Here is a 26,154-nt window from a genome sequence, read left to right on the forward strand (position 1 = left end):
GTCACTTTATTTTTTGCAAATCACACTTAAGAGGATGAAAAAAAACCTCAACAAAGGAAGAGTTACAAAGACGGACAAAAACACTATTTTGGCTGAATAATTTATCTTAGAAAAATTACAGATGATCTCAGTATAATACAGCACTTACAACACACTGTGAAATCAATTTGTGCAAAGTCTAAGTGTAGGCCTACAAATGAGACAGATGTCTCACTGTCGCTGTCATTTCTTCTTAATCGCTGTGTTTTTCTGAAACTCTTTGTCCCTTTTTGTTTCTCTCACTCTTTGAAAATAAGCAGTCAAGTGGTTTAGTGAAGTTAAGCCTGTGCTGAGAGGTGATGTACTGAAGAGAAGCAACAGTTTTATTTCAGACTGTAGTTCACATGTTGTTTCTCCTCCTGTGTCCTCTTCCTTTGCAGTGGTGGAGGTTCTCCTGTCCAGAGTCTGTGCACAGGTCACGTCTCAAACTCTCACTCAGGTGCAGGTGTCCCTCAGTCTGTCTTTACATGGTGGTCTCTTCCCACTCGAGCTCAACATCACCTGAGGACCAGGACACAAGTGTGGAGTGAACACTATTATATGGGAAGAGCAGGCTTCTTTAAGAGTGAATTTACAGTGTATGTCATTTACCTTCCATAGCTTCCAGAGAGTCCATCTTCTCCAGAGCAGAGTAGCTGACAAACCAGATTGACTGACTGTTGCCTTTGTTGTTTAGAAGTTCCAGCGTACTTTGGTGTAGGAAGATGTACTGAGCCTGGAAACACAGACAATGGCAGATATTGTTCCTTTTTATCAATTCAATACAATACAATACAATACAACACAATGCAAAACAATACAATACAGTCATCTTCTACTGCTTTATCCTCCACATGAGGGTCGCGGGGTGTTGTGTCAATCTCAGCTGACATAGGGTGATAGACAAGGTACACCCTGGACAGTTTGCCTGTCCATCGCAGGGCCACATATAGAGACAAACAACTATTCACTCACACGCTCACGTGTACTGTCATTATAGAGGGTCCAATTGACTGAATCCCAAAAGTTTTTGGACTGTGGGAGGAAACCAGAGAACCTGGACAACCCACGCACACATGGGGAGAACATGCAAACTCCATGCAGAAAGGTTCTTGTTCCAATTGGGTCGCAAACCCAGGTCTTCTTGTTACAAAAGGCAACTATGTGGCCCAATACAATACAGCAGTGGTCAGCAACTGGCGGTCCATGGGACAAAACTGGCCTGTTCTGGCAAAGATCAGATTAAACAAGGCAATCAGAGATGACAGACTTCACCCAATTAATGCAACAAGACTCTGGCGGGCCTCTGTTGGTCATATATACTTATTGTATAAGTGTGAAGTGTATTAGACACTCGAAGCTATAGGAAGTGTTTAGAGACTGTTATTTCTTGTCCTCCACCTTCCCTTTTCTCAGCACCATTGATCTGGATTTGACGGCTTTGAAATACACCTGGGCCTACTTGACCAGCTTTTCAAGCCCCTTCAGAATCCACTGGCAGCCTGGGACTGATTCTGTCATGACTGAGGTCATCCATGAATGCCCTGATGGGTGGTTGGGCCATTGTCTAGAATTCTTGTGAGGCCCTCTGCACTCTGTGCTCAGCAGACTTAGTAAGCATGTTCATGGCTAGGGAGAACAATGAGATAGTACACCCTGTGATGATAGTGATCTCCACCTTGTGCCAACTGGATGTTAATGCTCCTGAAGAGCTCCTCATCCTGCTGTAATAATCAACGATGAGGTCTCTGCACCTGCTGGGTACATGATGTTTCATCAAAGTGAGCTGAACCAGGTTGTGTGGAATGGAACCAAATGCATTTGCCACAGCACCACCAGGTTGCCCTTATTTTCTCTGGCCTCACAAATGAGCTGTGTTACCACACCGTCATGCCTGACATTCCTGAGATGCCTCCTTTCTGGACTGATGTATCGATGTAGGTATTCTTTGCCAGGTAGATACAAAGCCGGGAAACTGAAGAAAACCTTTGCCTCAACACACAGCAGGGAGATGATGTGGAACTGGTCTAGCTGGGTGGAGTTAATCTCCTTTGGGATCCAAACCCCTTCAGACACTCTCCATTGATCAGGGGTCTTCCCCCTTCTCCAGAAGCACAGAGGAGTTTGGGACAGTTCTTATACATTTTGTATAAAGTGCCACTCGGTCCTGGAGCAGAGCTTGCCCTTGCTTTGCGGACGACCTCCGTGACTTCGTTAGCTGCAGCTCCAACATGTCGAACTGCACATCTGGTTCTATGAGGTTGTTACACTCTCCCTCCTGCTCTCTTGCGGGGTCGCTGTACGTCTTCTTCAGATGTTGGTCTATGTCTTCCTGTGAGCAGGCCAGTTTGCCACTGTACTGTTCACGAGGGAGCAGACGTTTCCCATTATGATGGATGGAATAAAAGGACTGAACCTACGTTATCTCTCCTGTTTCCTCCGTCCTGCTTTGCAGCCTCGTCTCTTTCTCTTTAAATCCATTTATTTAGAGTGTAATTTTTTTTACCATACTGTATTTTATTTTTATCCTATTTTTACTCTTATCTTTACGTTTTATTTCTTTTTACTTATTATGCCCTTGCACATTTCTGCACCTCTTGTCACCTTAACTGAGCTGTTGTAAATGTGTTTCCCCCCGGTGGAGGAATAAAGTCATTCAATTCAATACGGATGCGATTTATATTAATTCTTTGCCAATGAACCATCCTACATGTCACAAATTGAGACTTGAAAGATTATGCTCTTTGACTGAAAACAAGTCTACACTTCATAGTGTCATTGTATGCTTAACTTTGTACATGTGTGTCAATAAAGAATTTCAGTCTCAAATCCTATTCTAATTGGTTGCTTTTTCCAATAACCACAGACTAAAAATTCCAACTGCTAAAAACACAGATTCAAATACAAATTCAGTATACTGAGAAATAATAAAACAAAATCACTGAGCAGAATCATCCGCACGATGGAGAAAGTCCCTGCAGACACTGAGAAATACTACAAGCCCACATATTATAACTGAGTGAGGTATATTTTAGCATAACTTCCTGCTGTTTCAAGAGGGGGATATCCTGCTGAACATATACCTTTGATCCACTGCCAGATCATTTATTTTGTCCAAAAAAGGAGAATTCTCTCTTTGTTTCCTCATGGGGTTTTCATCACAGCAGGACATGATTAAAAAGTAGGACAACAACACTGCAATTTGTCACGCCAGTGGAGTCTTTCATGAGTGGTATCAACTTAAGACAAACTATATTTTTGTCCCCTTATGCTCTCTAGGTTGTAAAAAATAAAAATGAACTCACCAGATTCTGCACCATGCACATCCTCTCACTGCGCAGCTCAGCCACCAGGCCGTAAATATCCACAAAGTCATGATCTCTGACGTGCTGAATGAGGTGGTCTAAGGCAATAAACACACCCGTTCTTCCCACACCAGCACTGAGATAAGAGTAAGAACAACATATCATTGCCATGCTCAGTTGCACCTGAATGAGTCGCTTGTTTATGACTTATTGCAGGCTTAAGCACAGTATGAGGGCCACTACTGTGACATTAAGGTAAGTGTTCGTGTCAGTGCTTTTGATTTATGCAGTGTTGGTGTGTCATGACTGTACCTGCAGTGAACCGCTATGGTGGTGTTATCGTGCCTGTGAGTTCGGACAGCTTTGACAAACTTAATGAATGTGCTGCAGGATACTGGGACGCCGTGCTCAGGCCACGATGTGTAGTTGAAGTGACGGACCATGATGTAGTGTCCTTGCTGAACAGAGGAGATATTATACAAAATAAGAAGAAGCAAATTAAAGCAGAACTAAACCTCTTAACCATTGTTTAGGTGTAAATCATCTCCCTTAGTGTGAGGATCATCTCACTGAGCACCTGCTGTGGTAATTTTCCACAGTGTCAAATTTCACAACCAGACCACGCCCCTGCACTGCTCCCAACTCTCCCTCCCTCCTAATCGGCTTCACTCAACTTCCAGCCCACTTCTTGGGATTTTTCAAAATCAGGCATTGGGTGGAGTCAGCTTCAGAAGTGGGTTTATTTACTCTAGAGTTAAATTAAATTTCCATAATAATCATATTACCATGAACCATGAGTAACAGTTATGATATTTTGACAATATGTGCTCAGCTACAGATTTTATCTTGGCTTTATGCTGACAAACTGCACAAACAGTTCTTAAAGGACTGTATGTTGCCACTCATCGCCTCCTATTATTGTTGAGCTGGGCAATATGGCCAAAACATTGTTGTGATGAAAAATCAATCAGCCAATATTGATAATAATGCATTTCTGCAACTGGGATATTGATTATTGGATATTGCCATGATAAAACATCAATTTTCTACCGCTTTATCCGCAGGGGAGTGATGTGCCAGTCTCAGCTGACATGGGGCGATTAAAACCATCTCTCACATTTAGACCTGTGGTCAATTTAGAGTGACCTAATCCCCATACTGTATGTTTTTGGACTGTGGGAGGAAGCCAGAGAACCCAGAGAAAACATGGGTCTTCTTACTGCAAAGGCAAGCGTGCAAACCAAAATAAATTGTGGTCCGAAAACAAGAGACATTTGTCTCAAAGTTTTTCCTCAAAGTGTGTTTGCAAGTAGTACATATCCATGGACTATGTTGTTTACAGAGGGTATTGTAATCGGGAGTGAGAGTAGGTGGAAGAGCCTGGAGATGTGGAGCATCCTGGGGTCAACTATCCAAAGCTGTGGCCAGTGCACAACAGAGTTCAAGAGAGTGCAGACAGGCTGGAGTGGGTGGAGACTAGTGTCAGGGCTGATGTGTGACATAAGGACCGCAGCAAAAGTGAAAGGGAAGATCTACAAGACAGTATTGAGACCTGCTATGATGTATGGCTTGGAGTTAACATGTTTTAAACTGGACTAAGCTCACTCTCATAACCAATACTGCCTCTAAAATAATAGGTCTTCCAGCGCCCGACCTCACAGCATTAAATAATAAAGCAATAACAAACAACCAGGACCTCACACACCCACTCAACCAACCAACTGTTATGTGGCTGGAGGTACAGAACTCTAACTTCAGACTTTCCTGAGTATGTTATCATTTAATTGTTACCGTGTTGAGTATGAATATGATGTGGAAATTAATTTCCCATTGGCGACCCAAATGGTCAGACTTGTTGATCATGTTTTGTGTGAAGTTACTTCTTCACTCACCTTTTCTACTTTCAGGGTTCTGATAGTCCAGTCAGGAAGGACTTCCTCTGACACTTTTGAGATGAGGATGTCACTGAAAACTGACATTGGCTTGTTGTCCTCAGGCCAGTACTTGTGACACCGATTCTGAAATGTCATACATACACACAAAGACACACACTAATCATCAGATCTTAATATCAGATATAGTCTATAGTTTGTTGATACGTGCTTGGATGTTTTTTTACTCACTCTGCCCTTTTCATAACACTGCGTGAGCATTGCAATAGTGCGGGTTCCCGTTTCCCAGATCATCCTCCAAAAATCGGCCACTGTTCCAGGCAGAGGTCCCTGTGTAGCTATGAACTCGTTGGGACACAGGTAGCCCTGGCAACACAGAAAAACATGTTGAACTTGAAAGAGACTGAGAAATATCTATTATTACAACAATAATAAAGGCAAGGCAAGTCAGCTTTATTTACAGTGCATTTCATACACAATGGCAACTCAATGGGCTTTACATAAAAAAAAAAAATTAACAGTAAGAATTGGAAAATAAGGAATCAACTCTCCATCTAGTGTTAAATGTGAGGATTTAGTTGATAGATACTCACTGAGACAAAGCTGGCATTGATGAAGTCAGAGCCTGCAGTGCCTGGTTCTGACAGAAGTTTCACTCTGTTGTTATTATCTAGACAAAGTACAGCAAGAAAATGAAAAGCTGCTGATAAAATCGACTGTACATGCTGTTTTTTCTGTGCTGAAATACAAGAGATATAGATATTGTGTCTGAAATAGAACACATTGAAGTATGTAAGTTGATTACAGCCTGACCACTTACAAGGTTTGATGTTAGGGAAGCGGTTTTTGGATTTGTTCCAGGGCAGGTCAGCATCTGTGGTGGCCAGGTCTTGCAGCAGTTTTGGGAGCTCCTTTGGAAAGAAGATGTTACACATCACTCACTTTTCACTTAACGTAGGTGTGTTAAACTCTCGAGCTGATGCATGCAAGTCACCGTGTGCTCGCGGTGCCACAGCAATCCCTGTTATAGCAGCATTAAAACATGTAAATGTAATACTGTCTGCTATCACCAGGGGTGCTGTTTCCGAAATTGAATTTTTCAAACAGACGTCTCCAGGGCCGGACTGTCATCTGTGCTGGCAAGTTTGGTTCCCATTGGACCAGGAATTGCAAAGTTTGCGCAAAAATCAGACTTTCCATCGTTGCCATGGCAACACCGTTAAAGGATTCGTCACCATATTGTACACACATCATCTTCTAATTTTGAAGATGATGATTACGTTAAAGCTGATGTTCGCGGAGCAGTTATTTGCCCCTCCCACTTCCAATTTTCCACTTCCACGCTTTTTCCCCGAACGACTTTCACACACAATCGTTCACCAGTTCTGAAAAATCTGTGAGTTTTGGGGCATGGGAAAGGCCTCAAAAACGCGATTCATTCCGAGGAATAATAATAAAGAATTCCTTCAGTTTTAATAGGACAGTCGTGCTCGAACCCTAAATATTATTTTGTGATTTGTATTCTATTGCGCTGAAGGAAACACCTTCATATTTTGTATCAAAATACTTAAATGTATTTTTGTATTTTCAAAATACTGTAAAATACTTTCTTTGAAAAGATGCGATAAGATCATAAGAACACAAAACATGATGTGCTTGGTGCCTACTTTAATTTGCCCTGATCACACATGGTGAAGTTGAATAACTCTCACTGTTTTTTTTTGTTTTTTTTAATGTGTTTTTTGCCTTTAATGATAGCGTAGTATAGAGAGACAAGAAACAGGAGGCAGAGAGATGGGGAATGATACGCAGGAAAGACCACTTGGTGCGGGAATCGAACCAGGGTCGCCTGCAGCGAGGACTACAGCCTCAGCATATGGGGCAGGTGCTCTACCAACTGAGCCACTGCTGCTGTTAACTTCATGTTAACCAAAGAATCACATTACAAAGTTGTTATCGCTATCGACATCATAGGGTGTAATATTGTTTCATGCATAGACATTTTGTACTTCATTGTCATTATCTCTTGTGCTGCAACAGCAACACGTTAGAAATGTCTCCAGATAAGGTTGTGCTATTGACTGCATTGATACAATATTTACAGTAGATTTTTATGTTGTATTTTATTAATTTCCTTAGGGAAATTCCTTCTCTGCATTTAACCCATCCTCTACTAGAAATGTTCTTAGAATTAGGAGCACCGACAGCCACTGAACAGCCCCGAGGGAGTAATGGGGGTCGGATAACTTCCTCAGGGGTACCCCAGCCCTTTCACCTGGTGGGGACACAAAATCGTCAACCCTCTGGTTACAAACCAAGTTCCCTTTCCACTTGGCCATGGATTGCCCATTAGTATTTTGAAAATAAAAAAATACAATATTTTATTTTGATATGTGGTTTTGTAGTTGTGTACCCTGTCATTCCATGTGAGCTGGGAATGATAAGGAGGATAGAAGGAATAAGGATGATAAAGTGGTAGAAAATGGATGAATGTACGTCTGTACTGAAAGAACAGATTGCATCATGAGAGAGGGATTGACACAAAGCAAAGGGCTGTGAACCTGCAGTTGCTGCAGAGTAATATATATATATATATATATACACTATCAGACAGGAACAAAAGTGCAGTAAACACTTACAGCAAACTCTTCCTGAAACTTGGAATTGTCATTGGCACACAGATCCTCCACATGCTGCAGAAAAGACTTTTTGTTGACGGGTCTGACAGAGAGGGCAGCGGAGAATTGCAGTTAATATAAGACATAACACAAAAAAGACAACCTGGATTTATACATCTTCCTAGGTAAAAGACTAATATATGCAGATCTATGCTGCAGCTGCTGTCTGCACAGCCACATTATTTATGCAGCCTGACTTACTTGAGTGATTTCCTGTAGCTGAGAAGCCTGGACGGTAATAAACAAGAAAAAGCAAATGAAATCAACAAATGTTCTCAATAATCGCAGCCCACACTGTGGTATTTCTGTCCATGGCAGCTGAATGGATCCCGTTCCGACAACGACTTCGATGTTTCATTCTAAAGGCGCATATGAACACCACTAAACTTGAAAAAAGTATGAGGTGATTCCTCTGTGGCTGGTGTTTCTCTGCAGTGCTGAAGACCTGCTGCTACCCACGTTCCCGACTTATCGATAAAACTTAACATTTGTGCCCTCTACAGCTGCACATGTCTTCCAAAGCAATTTCAAGACAGAGTGAGTGGTGAGTGGGTAAACAAATTAAAATGTTTTCACCCAGTGGAGTGTCAGCTCGGCTGCACATTTTCCTGCCAGGGATGATGACGGGGAAAAGCAGCAGGTTGGAAACAAACTCTAGACATCGCTGATTCATTGATGTGTCACACTCCACCAAAGATCAACCAAAACAAATCAAACAAAAATGGATGCATTTTTAAGGCGAGCTTTCATGGATTACATGGTGTTGACACACACAGAGTGATGAATGAAAAGTGAGGTACAACATGTAAACTAACTACACACAGCAAGATGAAGCACATGCAGGTCAAAAGCCCGACTTACTGGATGACATAAATCTCTTTCCGTCTAAACCAGAAGGAAGAATACCTGGTGGGAGAAGAGTAAAAGCCGAAGCAAGTTAGTACACGTGTCTGACTGCATGCAAGGTGAGTTACTAATGCCATTCAGCGATAAGTGATAAGGGGAGTGTGTGACAACTGGGCCTCAATGCATGTGTGTGTGCACAGAGGAAGCGCTTTTGCTGCAGAGCTGCTGCTGTTTTACATAGGGTTTGCATTTCAAAATTGCCACTAATAATATATTTTTAAATGTGCCACTGTGCTCAAATAAACGATTCCATGAGTTGGTTAATCAATAAAATGTCAGAACATGTTAATCAGTGTATCTCCATATGATGATATTCTCAGACGTCTTCTTTTGTTAAAAAAAACAAAAAAACAATAATATGTAGAAAATAAACCAGAGCATATTCACATTTAAGAAGAAGCTGAAAATCTTTTACTTAATATTTTACTTAAACTCAAACTAATCTCTTGTCAAAATAGATGGCAAAAGCATACAAAGCTAAAGTTACACAGGTGGAACCATTCAGTGAGTGGATGTTATGGCAGAGGCAGCACAGAGACTGAAGAGAGTTAAGGAAAGTGATCGAATAAGAGACTGGACAAGGAAAATTGGCTTTCACTTCACTAGCGTACTCGACTGAAGGGCGACCTGGTCCTGTTACTGTTGGACTGGTAAGTGTAAATAGTTTGTTAGGCCATGTTACTGAAGACATCTGGTCCTCTCAAAGTGAGTGATTCAAACAATGTACACTGGGTTGAAAACACAAGCTGCACAAACTAAAGCACTACTTTCTTTTCTTCTTTTTTCTTCTTTTCTAATATTTTGAAAAGTAAAACTATTTAATCATATTTGTGTAAAATGCTATAACATAGGCTACAGTACATGGTCATGTCTAACAATACCGTTTACCAACTGTGGGGGAACAAGAGAGCAAATCCTACATTGTGTTATTCAGGATTTTTCAAATCTGACTTCATTTTAAAAACGTGGGAAACTACAGACAAAACAATTTTCTGTGAGCACAGACGAGACAATCCAGTCAAGACACTTGGTGTTTCGACAGCCTATTTCAGAGAGGAGATGTTTAATACTTTGATTTGAAATCAGCAAGACTAAAATCAGAAGGCACACATGCATATTCTCTCCTCACACATTCATACAGCACATCTATTTGCAGCAGATTTTCTATCACACATCTTTCATACACATTCCCACAGTCGGCACAGGCGTCAGGAACAACATAGGATCAAGTGGTGCTCTTGAAGGCCTTTACAGGACAGATGATAGATTGATGTTCATTTTTTTTTTTTTTTTCAAATTCACATTTCCTACCATTTTAATCTTGTGTGTCTTTTTTAGTAGCTGTTTGTGGGTGATGATATTGTTTAGATGTTTGGAAGGGAAGGTGTTCAGGCAGTTTATGTTCATTGTGTTCATTCATTCTCTATTGATATCATGAGATACAAGTACTTATATCGCACCTCATCTTAGTCATCAGTTATCCTGATAAACCATCAGGTTGTTTCTCACCTGATGTGAAACCGAGCTTGAAAAGTAAAAGTATTTTGACGCTGCACGTCTCTGCAATCTAATTATTCGATAAGTTATGATATGACTGGGAGAAGTAAAGGTAAACATGGGTTGTTGTGATGCTGCCTCTGTTTTCTAACACTTTAGATTTAAGAGAGTGCATCAAGCTGCCTGCAGGAAAGACAAGTACTTGTCTCGTTGACTTAGATCTAAAAACCTGTCCTCTGGAGCAGCTACCTCAAATCTGAAATCATGTCACTTGCTATTTCAGCCGCAAAATGTGTTTTATTTTATGGAGAGTGTTGCTTTAGGATTCAACCTGAAAACACACAGACTCACCGGTTGAGTTTCTCCTGTTTCAGCTCCATGTCTGCCACAGCGATCAGCTGGTCCAGTTTATACTTGGTCTCTATGATCTCTGCCTCTCTGGGTGAATAAGTACCGCCCTCTTTCTTGCGCTGATGGATTCTGCCATTTGATGACAGACAACAAAGACACTGGTTAGTAAAATTACATAAGATACATTATTACAATAAACAGCAACAAGACAATCAGATGCAGTAATTCTTTGTTTGTGTGCTTTCAAGGTACATTATGTAAAAAGCAACATATTTTTATTAAGTGCAGCCCATTCAAATGGTGGCCCTCGGACCACATACAGCCCACATGCAACCTCTTAGTGGCTGAGCCAGTGCTCCCACCAGAAACACTGAAAAACACTTTTCATTGTCCCTCAAATATAAATTCCTACAGAAGTCATGACAGTAGTACTTGATTCTATTAGAGGCAATTTCAGATGTTCATAGGTCATATATGACATGTATTTTATTGCAAAGAGAATCAAATGCTGTTACTAATATTGTGCACCTTTTATACACCTGAGTCAAATATGACAAACACATTTTTTTGAATCTAAAAAAGTTACAGCTAATGCTTGCAGCTCATGTGCTTTTTGATGTACTTTACATATATTTGCTGCTTAATGGCTGCGAAAAATGTCTGGCCTAGCTAAATTTCTTGGTTTGGAAATGCAGCTCGCCCACAAACCAAATAACACAGAGCAAAGAACATATTAGGGAGCACAAAGAATGTATTTTCAAACAATAAAATACATTTTTTTTTTGAATGATTAAATCAACATTTGTTTTAGCTTATGAAAAAGTGTTGCTTGCTTCATGAAAAGTGTTGTTTGAATCGTGAAAAGTGTTGACCAAAAATCGGCACAAATCTAAATCCATACAGGTGCAGTTCTGATGCTTTTCCACTATACAGTTCTAGCGCGACTCAACTCGACTTTTTTTGTTTTTCCATTATCAACAGTACAGCATCTGGTGCTTTTTGAGCTGAGCTGATATTAAAATGTGATGTCAGACTGTCGGCCACTGGTCAGAGAGCGTCTTCACAGGAAGAGTCACGAGCGCGACGTTACAATAATATAACCCAACAGCCGTGCGTTTCAAAAAGGAACCGGAGTGAAGCAGTGAGAGGGCGCATTTCTCGCGTTTTCACAGTTTTCTGGTCAGAAACTGTGTTTCTAGTAAAATCAGCCATCTTTTTTCAATGCCAATTACTAAAGAACGGAAAAAGGTAGAAACAAACTTTTTTTTCCAGATGAAAAAATTATATTATAGAATAGAATTTAGTAATCGATTAATAATTGATTCATCGCCTGGTCGTCTGTGTTATGGATTTTGTAGGCTTTGGTTTATTGGAAATGTTTGAAATGATGCTTTAATTATTTCCGTAAACTTTTTTGGATTATGTATAATTTCTGCATACATGCTTCACAATAACCTGAAATCTTTTTTTAAATTGTTGTTTAGAATAATACTTAGAATAGTACCATGTATACTTTACCGTAGGAAACCTAGGATCTCCTATAATTTGACTTGAATACCATTTTAAACGGCAGCAGCTGTACACATTTTAACACTAAATGGCAATGTATTAATGTTGGTAAATTAATCAAAGCCTGTTTTCACATCTTACTTGACTGAGACACAGATGATGGTGATGAGTAACACCGCCAAGAAGAAGGAAAGCAGAACACCAAGAATGATCTGTTCATCCCTGGTCAACAGTCCATCCGCTATAAGAGAGAGATAGAGACAGAGCGACAGGAGATGAAATGTACAATATTAACATAAAGATGGGGGATTGCATATTTTGTTTTCATGTTTTGATGCCAAGTAATACATGGAAGAATATACAGTAAATACCTGTAGTTTTGACATGGTCAGAATATTCTGAGTCTGTGTATTGGCCATTGATGTTTGTGGCTCTGAACTTGAACCTGGGAAATAGGTAAATAACAGTCCTGTCTTATATGGTATATTGGATAGCATTTAAAAACAGTGAAATTTTTTTAAAATGTGAGTCAATGTGGGCCAATTCCAATTCCTATCTTAACCCTCAAGCTCAACCCTTAATCTTAACTGGCCGTCAAAACCAAGTGTTGAGGGTTATTTTGTCACTTTGGGACACCCCTTAAATGCAGATACGTCTTCAGACTGTAGGGGGCAGAATAACGCGAAAGCTGTGTCCAGTCTGTCAACTCCAAAAAAGAAGAAGAAGAACACATTTACGTCAGGATTATTTATTACGATCCGTTTGTCAGTCAAGTTATTAGGTTGTCGGTTAGTTATAAGATGATACTCATACAAATACCACAACCACGGATATGTTCAGCTGACATTGACATATTGACAAAAGATTGTAAAATAAAAATAAATGTGACGCAACAATGACGTCAGTAATCCATAATATGGGCCTAAACTAAGATAATACAATGGTTTTCATAATTTTTATATCTCTATTAACAAAGAAAATACTTAATTTGTATCGCACTCGCTTCGCTGCTTTCGGCGCCATCTTTCTTATGTGAAAACATGCAATGCATTCTGGGTAGCCCTTGCTCCCAAGGGTGGTGTCGGGAAAATCTCAATATTGAGGGCGATACAGCCTTTAAACTTGCCCCTCAACTTAATTTTTCTGAGAATCGGGACAGCACTTGCACTAGAGGGAGCGTGCATTTTTGAGATTGAGGGTTAAGATTGAGGATTAAGCAAGGAATTGGAATTCACCCTGTGTCTGTGTGAGTATGTGTGGTACACTCACACATAGACTGTGTTAGGCTTCAGGGGTCCGTTGCAGAAATGATCAGTGCTGTTCTCCTGCATGCAGTCATTATTTTCTCCGATCACGTATGTTCCCACTGTGGTGTGATTGTGCCTCACCAGGGCCCGGCCGTCTCCAGACACGCTGCGGTCACCTCTGATTTGTGTGCCCGCACGTGACGCCTCGTCCACCAAGAAGCACCGCGGGTTGGGGAAGCCATTGTCTGTCAGGTAAGGAGCAGGACGATTGAAAAATGCCTTTGTCCAGTTGGTTACATTCTGGATGTCCTTCACTGTGAAAGGGTGGAGGTCAAAGGAGAAAAGGGAGTCACATTTCTGTTGATGGTTAACCTTTCACCTACATTTTATCTTCTGTGAACTTGGGAACAAGACGGACAACCAAGTGTATTCAAGTGAGAAGTGATGGCTGTTGTTTCCGAACAGTTTCTGAAGAGTCATACCTCCTGACTCGGCCACAATGACCTGAATTCTTGTGATTGGTCCGTTGTTGTCACTATAGAAACAGGAGGGCATGCGGATGGTGATAGTCCTGTGGGTTACCATGACAGTACCTCCATGGCTCAGCTCTGCCTGGGGTCTTTGTGTGGGCTTGGCTGGTGCTGGAGACAGGGGAGTGTACACACACACACACACACACACACACACACACACACACACACACACACACACACACACACACACACACACACACACGTTTATATTGAAGGTCCATTGTGTGACATTTAATAGGATTTATTAAATAATTAAAAAATAAATAAAGCACCCATACAGTATGTACAGCATATACATTCATTATCAGTCAACATTATTTTTGGACACACTTTTGTGTTTAAACTAGGGCTGTCAAAATTAACGTGTTAACGCAGGATGATTAATTTGTGGAATTAACGCATTCATTTTTTTAACGCATTAACGCACTTTCTCACTTTCATCGCAATACGAGTAGACGTGCAGTTTATGAACAGGCAAGACAGGCAACTGCATGGGGCTCCGAGTCGATAGGGGGGACCCGACAGTGGGAGCCTAAATTCTCCAGTGAGAAGCCTCATACACCTTAAACAACAATGGTTGATTTGCAATGACATCTCTGTCGGAAACCCCCCTAACGGCGCCCCACGTCACCTCACGCTAACCTGTGTGAAGTTATTGTTCTGTTCTGCAAGTTGTAAATGAAGCTGAAGGAAAATGAAGAGGAGTTATCAATCAGGAAGTTAGAAGAGGAAGAAAAAAGAAAGACACACAGCTGTAAGTGGCGCAGATAATGATATAATCATAACATTAACAGTCACTGTCTAACTAACAGGGACACAGACAGCAGCTAACATTAGCGTCAGAATGCTAGCTGACGCTAACGCTAACTAGTAGAAGCAGTGCTTCAAAGTGCTGATGAGGAATTTCCTGCTGTGGGTTTAGTAAGAAAACTATTTAACTTCTATACTTTATATTTTGTTTATAATGTGAGTTATTTACAGTGCAATGTATAGTTTTTTAAAAAGTTTTTTCAAAGTTATTTACAGTATTTTATTTTTTCTATTTATTTATCTTGTCTTATAATGTGGGTTCTCTACAATTTAATGTTAATTTTTTACTAAGTTTGTATAGGTTTTTACAAGTTATTTACAGTATTTTATTGTTCTTTACACTTATATTTTCACACAATTTATTTATCTCTCCGTTCCTACAACAATATAAAGAGAAAATTTGAATTTTTCAGGCATATTTACGAATGGTAATTAATCGTGATTAATCGTGATTAATCCACAGCTACCCTACTTTTGACAGCCCTAGTTTAAACATTTGACAGGTACTGTATAATCACTTTAGAATATATCACATTGTAGGAATTTAATTACATTTTTTTTGAGCAGTATTTGAGATTTGAGTTTCAAGAACCCTATTGAAACTGAAGGAATTCTTTATTATTATGCAGAATATATATCGTTTTTGAGTCCTTTCCCATGCCCCAAAACTCACAGATTTCTGCAACCGCTGCAGACCTGGGGCCTCATGTACAAAGGTTGCGTACGCACAAAAACGTGGCGTACGTCCATTTCCACGCTCACGTTCACGTGTTAACAGGCCAACATTAAAGCGCATTTGTCCATGTGCGCATTCAAATGTCATGTTTTTGGTTTTCTTTATTTTCTGCTGGTGAAATTAGAGCTGCAGAGCTTTCTAACAAGCCCCTGCTTGTCTCCCTGTGTTCAGTATTCATGTTAGTAAAACGCTGACACTGAAAATAAAAAGTACTGAAAATAACTAGTACCACGAGCAGTGAAAGAACGGGTTCGAGGGCGAATAGTATTTTTGGGGTTTTGAATAAAACTGATAATAGTAGAGTATATACTTTGCTGCAGTCAACACAAGTCCTAGTTCCTACACACTGGTTCTTTAAGGGCAATTCTCTGCCTACCATCAGTGTAGCTGCAATGCTGCAACAAGATAAAGAGAAACATTGCAGAGCTGACGTGAGAAAGAGAAGCTGTACCTTTGATTCCTGTGGTGACCTGGACATGTGAGCTCGGTGGACTCCTACCGGCTCCGTTCCTTGCTGAAATCTACAAACACAAAAATAAATAATGGGTAAAAAAAAAAACGGTTAAATACAACAATTTGAAAATTGTTGAGGTTTTGGGATCCTGCAGGTGCTGTTACAGCTCCAGATGTATGAGTGACTAGTGTGACAGACTCCTTACCTGGATGCTGTAGCTGTGTCCTCCCTTCAAGCCTTCTATGACAGCTGTCAGTGTGTTGTTCTCTCTTTGGATGACATTCAGGCTGACGTTCTTGACCAGTTGCTCTTTTTCATAGACATAAACAAAGTAGGCAGTGATGTTTCCATTGGGCTCTTCTGGGGCCGTGAAGGTCACCTTCACACGGTTCACTTCCTCTGGGATAACTGACACAATCACGTTCTTGGGAGGGTCTTTGGGCTCTGGGGAAGGAGCATTATGTTACCGTCTGCATTCATTCATTCATTGTCTACCATTTTATCCTCCACATGAGGGTTGTGGGGGGAGCTGGAGCCAATCCCAGTTGACATAGGGCTAAAGGTCCAGAGTACACCCTAGACAGCTTGCCAATCCATCACAGGGTCAACACACAGAGACAAATAACAATTCACTCTCACATTCACACTCAATGTTTTTGGACTGCGGGAGAAAACCTGAGAACCTAGTTCTCCCACTTAAAATGATGACAGAGGTCTGTAATTTGCATCATAGGTTCACTTCAAATGTGAGAGACAGAATGTGAAAAACTCCTGAAAATCACATTGTAGGATTTTTAAATAATTTGTTTGTAAATGATGGTGGAAAATAAGTATTTGGTCAATAACAAAAGTTCAACTCAATACCAAGCAAGATCTCATCCCGTGGGGTCAAAATTATCATGGGAATGGTGAGCAAAAATCCCAGAACTACGTGGAGGGACCTGGTGAATGAGCTGCAGAGAGGTGGGACCAAAGTAACAAAGGTTACCATCAGTTACACACTACGACGACAGGGAATCAAATCCTGCAGTGCCAGACGTGTCCTCCTGCTGAAGCAGTACATGTCCAGGCCCGTCTGAAGTTTGCCAGAGAGCATATGGATGATCCACAAGAGGATAGGGAGAATGTCATGTGGTCAGATGAAACTAAAATACAACTTTTTGGTAAAAACTCAACTTGTCATGTTGCATCCCAAGAGCACCATACCTACTGTGAAGCATGGGGGTGGAAACATCATGCTTTGGGGCTGTTTTTATGCAAAGGGGACAGGACGACTGATCCAAGAAAGAATGGGGCCATGTATCGTGAGATTTATGAGCCAAAAACTCCTTCAATCAGTGAGAGCATTGAAGATGAAACGTGGCTGGGTCTTCCAGCATGACAATGATCCCAAACACACTGCCCAGGCAACAAAGGAGTGGCTTCGTAAAAAGCATGTTGAAGTCCTGGAGTGGCCTACCAAGTCTCCAGACCTCAACCCCATAGGAAATCTGTGGAGGGAGTTTAAAGTCTGTGTTTCCCGGCGACAGCCCAAAAACATCAGTGCTCTAGATGAAATCTGCATGGAGGAATGGGCCAAATTACCAGCTACAGTGTGTGCAAACCTGGTCAAGACCTACATTAAACGTTTGACCTCAGTCATTGCCAACAAAGGTTAACTTATTTTACAAAGCATTGAGTTGAACTTTTGTCATTGACCAAATATTTACTGTCCACCATACCTTACGAATACATTCTTTAAAATTCCTACAATGTGATTTCCAGGATTTTTTTCACATTCTGTCTCTCACAGTTGAAGAGTTACCTATGATGAAAATGACAGACCTCTGTCATCATTTTAAGTGGGAGAACTTGCACAATTGGTGGCTAACTGAATACTTTTTTGCCCCACTGTACGTGCAGAGAACAAGCAACTGACATCATTATGGATTGCTGTGTACAATGTTGCATATGTCCATATAATTAACTAACATCTTATTTATGTGAGTTTATTGTGGGTAGTTTAGTTTTTGCATGTGCCATGTTGACTGTTAATGTGTTAACCTGTCTGGTTGTGGCTCTGACTCTGACCATCAAAAAAATGGACACAGTTGTGTGGAGGCAATTAACAGAGCAAGAGTACAAAAACAGGTATCCAGAAAAAACCCAACCAAGACTGGTGGAGTGACAGAGGCATGGAGGGACCAAAGCAGATAGATGTAGCAACCACAGAGCTGAGGAACCAAGGCCACCCACATGAGCTAGAGGTCTGGACAGGTGGGATGAACAGCCCATAGCAGTGTTTCCCAATTTCTATATGGGGGACCCACTTTTTTAAGAGGAACGCCACCCGGATTTTGAAGCTGAAAGTGGGCAGGGAGTTATCAGTGAGTGGGGAGGGGAAGGAGGGGTGATTGAGCATCGCTGGGGGATCATCGAAAAACAATAAGGTGATTGTACGCTGAAAAATAAAAATTATTTTACCCTAATTTTTGAAAGTATAAGTGTTTCAAGATGTACATTTCCACATACCCTCCTCCAGCGTTACAAATTCCATGGGTCCAATAGCTTTCCCGTCACTGGTAGCCAGAGCCAGTGGTCCGGTGAAGGCGATGATAGTCACAGAGTACTGAGAAAACGCAGTCAAGTTTGTCACGTAAATGGTCATCAGCTCTCCGGGGGCCCGTACGGTTGACATGTTCAAAACAGGTCCCTCCACCTGACACAACAGCACAAGATCCCACTTATTTATTTCATACTGTTTCCATTTCACAGCAACACAGAAAATTGGCTCTGAGCTGCTCCTGTTCTTTTAAAAACCTACTTTACATAACATAATTCAAATGTGTGCAGTGTGTGTGCACTAATGCAACTCAACGTGACCTGCACAAGATATGAAGTTGGCCCTGATAGAATAGCTGGAGCGTCCCATGCAATACGAAAGCTGTTGGAGGTGGCTGTCACTTTTATGTTACGGGGTGGAGCATCAGGATCTGAGGATGAAAAATAAGGAAAACACAAGGCCTTATTATATTGTACTAAATGAAATTGTCCAATAACTCTGTATGATTAAAACAGAAGTCACAGCTTGACTTGAGTTTAGCTTGTTTATGGCACAGAAACATCGCTTCAATAAGGCCTGGAATCTGTGGTGGTCAATCCATGTGTGAAAATGATGACTCATGTTCCCTGAATCCCTCTCTCACTATTTGAGCCTGATGAATTTTGACACTGTCATCCTGGAAAATGCATTATCATTTTGGTCATTCAGTATATTAAGGTACGCAGCTGGCCTCATAACCTGACCAACCGAAGCAAGCCCATATCATAACACTGCCAACACATGAGAGTATGTGACTTCTGGTCAGGCAGTGTATATCACACTGTATGTTAATAGCTCACGTCCTACATGAAAGTATGAAAAGAAAACATAAGGTCTTTATCTTTTTTTCAACAGTTTGTGGAAGTATGTTGTACATGATTAAATGTGGATGTGTGCAGATGTTGTTGATTAACTGTCATGCCCGAAATAAACAAATCATTCATTGATTAATTCATTGATTCATTCATTCATGATCTTTTTAAACAGCTTAAAACGGCAGAATGTGTTAATGAACTTGATGTTAACTATCTTCATCTTAGTATTATCACTTATATTAATTGTTTGTGTCTAAAATGATGTTGTAATCACTAGAGTCTAGGCATACATTTTACATTTTATAGTTAGGTGGAGGCTTCAAATAAGTTATTTCCTCTTCCTTCACTTCTGTATTATCTTCTTTTAAACAAAAATATATTTTGTGCATTTCACTGTGCCAAATAAATCAAATCACCCATTAACGTGATTTTTACAATGTATTTCTCAAGGATACTCACAGTGATAGTTTTTGTTTAGGTCATGTGAGAGCCTCCTGATGAATGCTGTGTTCCATTTAACTTGGAAATCGACGCTAGAAATTACTTTGCATTCGAGTTCACTGTGGAAAAAACCCCATAATGTAGGGCATTGTTATTGGTGGCTAGTGGCTATCGGTGGCTGAATAGCAACATGTCCACAGATATAACTTAAACAGTATTATGTATGTGACTGATTTACTGTGAAACAAATGCATCAGAAGTGCTGTTAACGGTAAAATAAGCAGTGTTTGTATGGGGCAGCCATCTTGGAATCCTAACTGTGAGGTTGCTCCAATTTGGAAATCCGAGTTCAGGGGATTTTCCGTTGAAGGAAGAACCACAAAGAGAATGCAGCATAAATGCCAACTCACCACTGGCAACATAGAAAGATCATAAAATAACGATGACTGATGTTTCTTACTTCCAGCCAGTGTGCGCACATAACTCCACTGTGTGAATTCTCCCACTCCAGCATTGGTCACAGCTGCCACTTTGAAGCGGTAGTATCTGTATTTATTGAGGAAAGGGAGCGTGATGCTGTTGAGGGTCGTCTCGTCGCTCTGTGAAGCATTCATCAAAACTGTGACATCAGACTCCACACATTCCGGGGTCAGCTCGTCCTCTGAGGCTGGCTGTGCGTTCGGTTTGATGTTTGTTTCACAAACACTGGAAAGCAGCTGTGCAATGATGTGGTACTCTTTCAGCAGGCCTGGTATGGAGAGCGGTGGAGCCCAGAGAAGTGTCACGTTATTGGGTGTCATCTGAGTGATGGTGAGGAAGCGAGGGGCAGCTGGTACTGGCAGAGGAGACAAAGAGACATAACACATGAGCTATTCACTGGTTTCTACTAAAATACAGTTTTTAGTGTTTTTTTCCTCATAAATATGGTTTTATTGTGAAGCATACACCATTTCATACATTTACATTGAAATTCTGAAATATATAAGTTTAAGTTGATTGCCCACCCCCTACAGAACAGCTGTTTTTCTCTAGACTGGCCCCCTTTGACCAGACTAGATGCCCATAGGCCCCCATGTCATGAGTTTGACACCCCTGTGACCTAGATAATCTTCTGTGTCTTAATATATGAAAAACACCAACATACGATTTGACTACCTGATTCAGACAGAGTGGAAGCAGAACAGTTCACAGTGTCCCCGGCTCCTGCAGCGTTGACTGCAGCGACAGTGAGTGTGTACCACTGCTCTGGCGACAGCCGTGTCACAGTGTACTCTGTGGAGTGTGTGGAAAACTGCAGCTCGAACTCCACTGTAATCTCATAAAAAATGATCTGACCATTAGGGTTGTCTGGAACTTCCCAGGACAGCAAAATTGAATCCCAGCTCAGACCTGAGCAAGACAGGTTCCCCACAGCATCAGAGACTGTAGACACACACAGGGAGAGAGAGACTCAGTTTGTCACTGTCCACCATATTAGGAAATTCATTCATCTGTGGTTATTTAATCACCCAATTTACAGTTTATTTTATTTCCGGCATCTAAATAAAAAAAGGCAGAACAACAACAAACACAATGGAAAAGAAATATCATGACAAAATGACCGAAAAGGTAAAGCTCAAAACGGCTACTCTTATTTCAACCATCACTCTAAATCATCCAGACATAAATACCACACAGTCTCATCAAAAATGGCACCACTTATCTCACTTTTTAGCAAAAAATCTATTCTCAGGTAACTAATCCATAACTCAACAATCTCTTAAAAATATAAATGGACAGCATTTCTAATAAATGTATTTAAAATATGTATAACATACAAAACATTATTTTGTCAGGCCTTGATATACAGTATTATGTCAAAATACTTCCAATACTAATTGCAATGTTGTGCATTTTTAAAATACTGTAAATAAGTTTATTTGGAAAAATGTGATGACATCATAAGATACATGTAGTACTTTATCTCGATAGATGGTGTGGCTGCTGTATTTTGTAGTTTATTTTAAAATACATTTCGATGTATTTCTGCTCATGCATGGATTTCCGCCCTTTATTGAATACATTTTTTTTTACAGCCCATGTACACAACCCATTATTCATTTAAAACGTTATATTTTTAAGGACTTGAAACATTATTCCAACCATTTTGTAATCAGTTAAATCGTCACATTTCAATGTTTGTAAGTTAACAAACAGGGAATCAGATTCTTGTCCATAACGTGATTCTCCATACGGCTCTTTTTTTAGTGTAGATACTGAATTTATAGGATACGAATATGTGTTTCCCCATATTTCCATTACAATAAGAGAGAGAAAAAGCACTCCTGTGTATGGATTGAGTACAGGAGTCTGGCACCTGCTACATATTTACTGTATGTGCAAGCAAAACAAATCACCTTAAAATATTATTATTTGTGAATTTCCCTGAGAGGAACAATTCACTAATCATGCTCAGCTTATCATGGTCTACTGTGACAAATATACTAAACTGCAAACCCTGGCAATGCCTTATATCTCCTTGATTTAAAGTAGACCTAGACCGGAAGTGTTTTTTAGTGTGTATCTGCGTCATTACCTTATTTAAGAAGCCCTGAAGGTTCTAAACAAACAGTTCAGCCACTGCTGAAAACGCTGTGTTTTATTGTAATCTCGGGCTCAGTGAGATCTCTGAAAAAACCGGGTCCGGTTACGTAAACAGCGGTTCTCCTGAACAGCAGATCCTCCTGCTCCGGGCACTAGTCCGGGCACATCCGGTTGCGTACACTGAACCGCAGAAGAAGAATAACGTCCGCTGTGGAGGTGTTTCACGAGCGACAGTGTCTTCTCACTCTGGGTCAAAGTCATAAAAGGGACTGTGGTGGGGAGTCGTGAAGAAGCTATTTTTAAACATTGTTAAAACAATGTTTTGATAATGAGTAACAGTGCATCCACCGTTCCAGAGGGGGGAGCTGCGCTTCCGAGAGCGGGTGTACTTCCGGGTACTGGCCAATCACAAGACTCTGTCTTCTGGGTAAGAGAGTTGAGTCTCAAATCTCGCGCCTGGGAAACACCGTTAGAAAAGAGGATTTCTATCGGCTCGTTTACAGCAACTAGGAGGTTTTTGACCATAAAAACAAGTTAATGTTTGTAAGTAGACCTCCATAACTAACATATATGTGCAACAGGACCACTCTATGTGTATTTTCATTTATTTGTTGGTATACCATAGCAATTTGTTGTTAAAGGGATAGTTCAGGTTTTTTGAAGTGGGGGTGCATGAGATACTTATGCATAACCAGTGTGTTTCATACAGGAGACAGTGGCTTTTGTACTTTTGACTGGTAGGGTATCAGCTGTAAATCAACCAATGACATTAATGCCTGCGTTCTTCCCCTCTTTTTAATTTTTTACATGTTTTCTCTGAACCCCTTGAGACACAAATGAAGCATTTACCACTGCACCCACCACACAAAGCCTAGTTTTTCGATTCACTTTACACATCAGTGTGGGCACTGACCTGAATCTGTGTTACATCCCTCATGTGTACTTTACCTGACTCATTAGTGGTGAAGGTCACAGGGCTGCTGAAGTGATTTCCATGGCCAACTCTGGTGTAACTGTAAACACTGATCTCATAGGAGCTATGAGGCCTGAAGCCAGTTAGATACTCTGTGGTTGTTGCACCAGAGGAATTCTGTATTTGAAGATGCAGAAATACACACACGTTAAAAAAAGAACGATAACAGAGTAAATGATTTACTGAAGTAGAAAATTATATCGGCATACATGTGTACATTTCTAAGAATAACGTAACTGCTGATTGATAACTAGAGTGTGAAATTATGGAGTGTGAGATAGAGCTAGCATCAGTTGTGGTGTGCTCTCATACTGAGTTGGTCTCTGGAGAGTGTGTGTACAGTGTGTGTGTTGCCGTTGCTGCAGAGTGGCTTAAAGTGTGTGAAATTAATATGAGTGTTACCTGGTGTGTGACGGTGTGTGTAATGAGGTTTCGGATCCTGAAGCTGTACTGCATCACTACACCATTAGGCTCCAGAGGAGGCTCCCAACTCAGCCACACAGACACTGCTGTGTGGTTGTATATGGTGAGGTTACGGGGAGGGGACATGGGGCCTGAAACACACAGTTGGACTCTTATTATAGTTTTTATATCTTTATATTATACAAACATAGCCTAATTAATACTACATTAAATATGCATTCAAAAATATGCAGGGGCAACAAAAAGGACTTGAAGAGTGTCTGTATTAGGTATGGTGTGATACAGCAGAGGACGCTGTGAGCACAGCTTGACCTTGGATCCATTTTTAATGCCATCTTGGCAATTTTTGGAATGCCAGAAAATTGGACAGCATTGTTGCCACCTTAACAGATTTGTCATTGTGTATATTAAAGCTATACTTACCTTTCTTGCATTTTACACTCTAAAACGTAAAATAAACCCACCAGGTTTTGAAACTCATCATTATTTAATTATCATATTATTATGATAAAAGTATGACCGATTAAATTATTCGGACCAAACAAAATAATTGGCATAGCTTCCTGTCTATCACCTGTGGTGCACCTCGCCGATCGCTGTCGCGCACATCTCTGACAGAGCAGTGTTAACAACGTGGCGGCTTTGTTGCTGAATCTGACCACTTTTTGTGGAGAATCTGCCGTGAAAGCACGTATCACTCTGCAGTTACTGTGCTCCACAAGCAGCGTGTGTTGCTGGGATCACCTTACAAAGCACAGTAACCTCCGCAGTCCCAGCCTACTCCTGTGAGGACAACCACACCACTCTGTGTCTAGGCTGCTAATGAATCGTACATGCACACGGCCGCTGCTGCTCCTGCCCTGGAGGGTGGACTTTGAGGGGGGCGGAGGTGTTTATGTAAAATGTTTTACTAAGGGCTGTGAGACATGCAAGAAAGGTAAGTATCGCTTTAAGTGACGTTTCAGAACCCCCTGGCTACTTCATCTATCAATAAAGCGACTTACGACCAATCTAGCAACTACCTGGCATAAACCTAGATACTTTTCGCAGGAATAAATCCCCAGTTCTGCCGCACGAATGAGCTGCCTGTAGACACAGAGAGGCGGAGCTAAGCACTGTGACCACACAGTGCCGTCACAGACAAGAACGAGCTGTGTATACATTGTGCAGTTGACCCTGTGCAAACTAATCACCATCTGGTTTGAATCCTAGAGAAATGTTCAAACCTGCTTCCAAACTGACCTCCTTCATCAGTGTGCAGCTGCAGCAGCAGATGTGGTCCTGAGCCTTTACGTGTTACTGCTGTAATTGTGACATTATAAGCCGTGTATGGAAGTAAGTCAGTCAGGATCATGGAATTGTTGGTGGTATGCGTTGTGTTGGAGCCTCCTGGACTGGACAGAGTGAGGATATACTCAGATATATCCCCGTTAGCCTCTAGAGGGCGCTGCCAGACCACATCGATGGAGGATGATGACAGGTTCCTGGCTGACACCAGCAATGGAGGAGAACTCGGAACTAAAGAGAAACACACCCACACACATCAGTGTTTGGTTAGAAGCCCCCCACCCACCTGCTGATTTGCCTCTCTTTTTTTGGTGCTATGATGTCTATTAAAAAGAAAACTAGTAGGCATGGACAAAATCACGTGTGCTAAGTTGTGCAGGCGAGAGAGAAAGGGGAAGGCAAAAACAGATTTGCCTGTGTGCTTTTGGCCCTAAAAAACTCACTGCTGTAACCTCACCTGCGCTGTCTCCTCTGTGACTTGCAGCGATATTTCTGCTCGACTGTGAGGCGTTCACTGAAGCTTGTAAAATCCACTCACTAACTCTCACTCTCCTCTCATTGCTCTGTCTCTAATATTAAGTAGGGACTTTTTGGCTTTTTTCCAAATATGCACAAACCTACACCCTTGCTTTGACCCCTAAGAACGTGCATGAACTCACTGTCTTCTAGTGTTCTCAGGTACAAAGTGCTGGTGTGGTTGTAGGCAGCACCAGCAGCTGTTGCCGGGGTAACAGTAAACACGTAAGGGAAATACTTCTTGAGTCTTGGAAACAGGAAGACATTGTCATATGTTGTGTGTTTGATGGTCTTGTTGACAGCAGGAGTCCCCTGGTTGGACGCATCTGGGGGGACACCAGCCTCCTGTAAGCTGAGCAGGTAGTAAGGACGGCCATTTGGCTGCAGTGGAGGGTCCCAGCTGACGATGATGGCTGTGGAGCTGTAGATCTGAGCCGACAGGTTTTGAACTGGGTCACTTGGTACTGAAAAAGGAGACAAGTAAAATCACATTACTATTGTTTACTACCAGTGATAATACAGGTTTAAAAGTGTGAGCTTTTCAATGTGAGATTACAAAAACTGAGATAGTAGATTAGGCCATCAACCATACACACTCA

General features: G+C 41.1%; 1 protein-coding gene across 1 annotated transcript in view; it reads right to left on the reverse strand.

Annotated features, from left to right (window-relative positions):
* Window positions 1-502: 502 nt before the first annotated feature.
* Window positions 503-26,154, reverse strand: part of ptprq (protein tyrosine phosphatase receptor type Q) — a gene marked incomplete at both ends in the record, with an annotated part of 90,287 nt that continues 64,635 nt past the window's right edge. Inside the window, 26 exons of the mRNA XM_083894281.1 lie at window positions 503-540; window positions 631-754; window positions 3,324-3,459; window positions 3,636-3,781; window positions 5,216-5,341; window positions 5,447-5,581; window positions 5,809-5,885; window positions 6,036-6,126; window positions 7,855-7,936; window positions 8,095-8,121; window positions 8,755-8,799; window positions 10,648-10,776; window positions 12,298-12,397; window positions 12,528-12,601; window positions 13,426-13,717; window positions 13,886-14,044; window positions 15,934-16,003; window positions 16,142-16,380; window positions 18,448-18,634; window positions 18,799-18,908; window positions 20,234-20,608; window positions 20,929-21,195; window positions 23,305-23,446; window positions 23,732-23,883; window positions 24,995-25,270; window positions 25,699-26,019. Of these exons, the coding sequence (XP_083750407.1) occupies window positions 503-540; window positions 631-754; window positions 3,324-3,459; window positions 3,636-3,781; window positions 5,216-5,341; window positions 5,447-5,581; window positions 5,809-5,885; window positions 6,036-6,126; window positions 7,855-7,936; window positions 8,095-8,121; window positions 8,755-8,799; window positions 10,648-10,776; window positions 12,298-12,397; window positions 12,528-12,601; window positions 13,426-13,717; window positions 13,886-14,044; window positions 15,934-16,003; window positions 16,142-16,380; window positions 18,448-18,634; window positions 18,799-18,908; window positions 20,234-20,608; window positions 20,929-21,195; window positions 23,305-23,446; window positions 23,732-23,883; window positions 24,995-25,270; window positions 25,699-26,019 (3,920 nt within the window). The remainder of the gene's footprint in view (window positions 541-630; window positions 755-3,323; window positions 3,460-3,635; window positions 3,782-5,215; window positions 5,342-5,446; window positions 5,582-5,808; window positions 5,886-6,035; window positions 6,127-7,854; window positions 7,937-8,094; window positions 8,122-8,754; window positions 8,800-10,647; window positions 10,777-12,297; window positions 12,398-12,527; window positions 12,602-13,425; window positions 13,718-13,885; window positions 14,045-15,933; window positions 16,004-16,141; window positions 16,381-18,447; window positions 18,635-18,798; window positions 18,909-20,233; window positions 20,609-20,928; window positions 21,196-23,304; window positions 23,447-23,731; window positions 23,884-24,994; window positions 25,271-25,698; window positions 26,020-26,154) is intronic.

The sequence above is a fragment of the Microchirus variegatus genome (assembly GCF_963457635.1).
Source record: "Microchirus variegatus genome assembly, chromosome: 8".
NCBI lineage: Eukaryota > Metazoa > Chordata > Actinopteri > Pleuronectiformes > Soleidae > Microchirus > Microchirus variegatus.